General features: G+C 60.5%; 1 protein-coding gene across 1 annotated transcript in view; it reads left to right on the forward strand.

Moving 5' to 3' along the window:
* LOC121352090 (monocarboxylate transporter 13-like) overlaps positions 1-116 on the forward strand; it is a gene marked incomplete at its 5' end in the record, with an annotated part of 1,587 nt that extends 1,471 nt beyond the window's left edge. The window contains one exon of the mRNA XM_041464688.1: positions 103-116. Coding sequence (XP_041320622.1) covers positions 103-116 — 14 coding nt within the window. The remainder of the gene's footprint in view (positions 1-102) is intronic.
* Positions 117-620: the final 504 nt, after the last annotated feature.

The following is a 620-nucleotide window of genomic DNA, read 5'->3' on the forward strand; positions in this document are numbered from 1 at the left end:
TTCCTGGCGGCCGGCGCCTTCCTCCGGCCCGCGAGCCTCCTCATCCTCCCCCTGCCCCGAGCCCCACCTGAGCCCTCCCCCAGCCCCCCCGAGCCGCTCTAGAACCGCCCGTGTGACCCCAAAATGCGGCCCTGGCTCTCGTCCTTTGGGGGGGCAGGGGAGGGGCGGTTCTAGGTGCACCAATGGGGCGGGATTTGGGGGAGGGGAAGGTCAGAGGGACCCCCAAAAATTTGGGGGGGTGTGGGGGTGTTCTAGATCACCCAACCGTTGGGGGGGTCAGTTCTAGGTCACTCATTTGAGCTCCCCATTTTGGGGGGATTCAGTTCCAGGTCACCCAAGGGAGCTCCCCAATTTTGGGATCCCTAATTTTGGGATTCTTAATTTTGGGGTCGCCAATTTTGGGATCCCCAATTCTGGGGGAAGATTTGGGGCGGGGTCGGTTCTAGGTCACCCAAATAAGGTTTGGTTCTAGAAGTGAATTTGGGTCAAACCAAGACTTTATTCCATTGGCTGCTGCCTGAGGAGGGGGTGTGGCTTTGCTGAGAGGGCGTGGTTCTGCTGAAGGGGTGTGGTTTGCCGAGGGGGCGGGGCTAAAGGGTGGAGTGTTTGGGGGGAGGGGT

Source organism: Pyrgilauda ruficollis, unplaced genomic scaffold (genome assembly GCF_017590135.1).
Source record: "Pyrgilauda ruficollis isolate IOZ18807 unplaced genomic scaffold, ASM1759013v1 scaffold1823, whole genome shotgun sequence".
Lineage (NCBI taxonomy): Eukaryota > Metazoa > Chordata > Aves > Passeriformes > Passeridae > Pyrgilauda > Pyrgilauda ruficollis.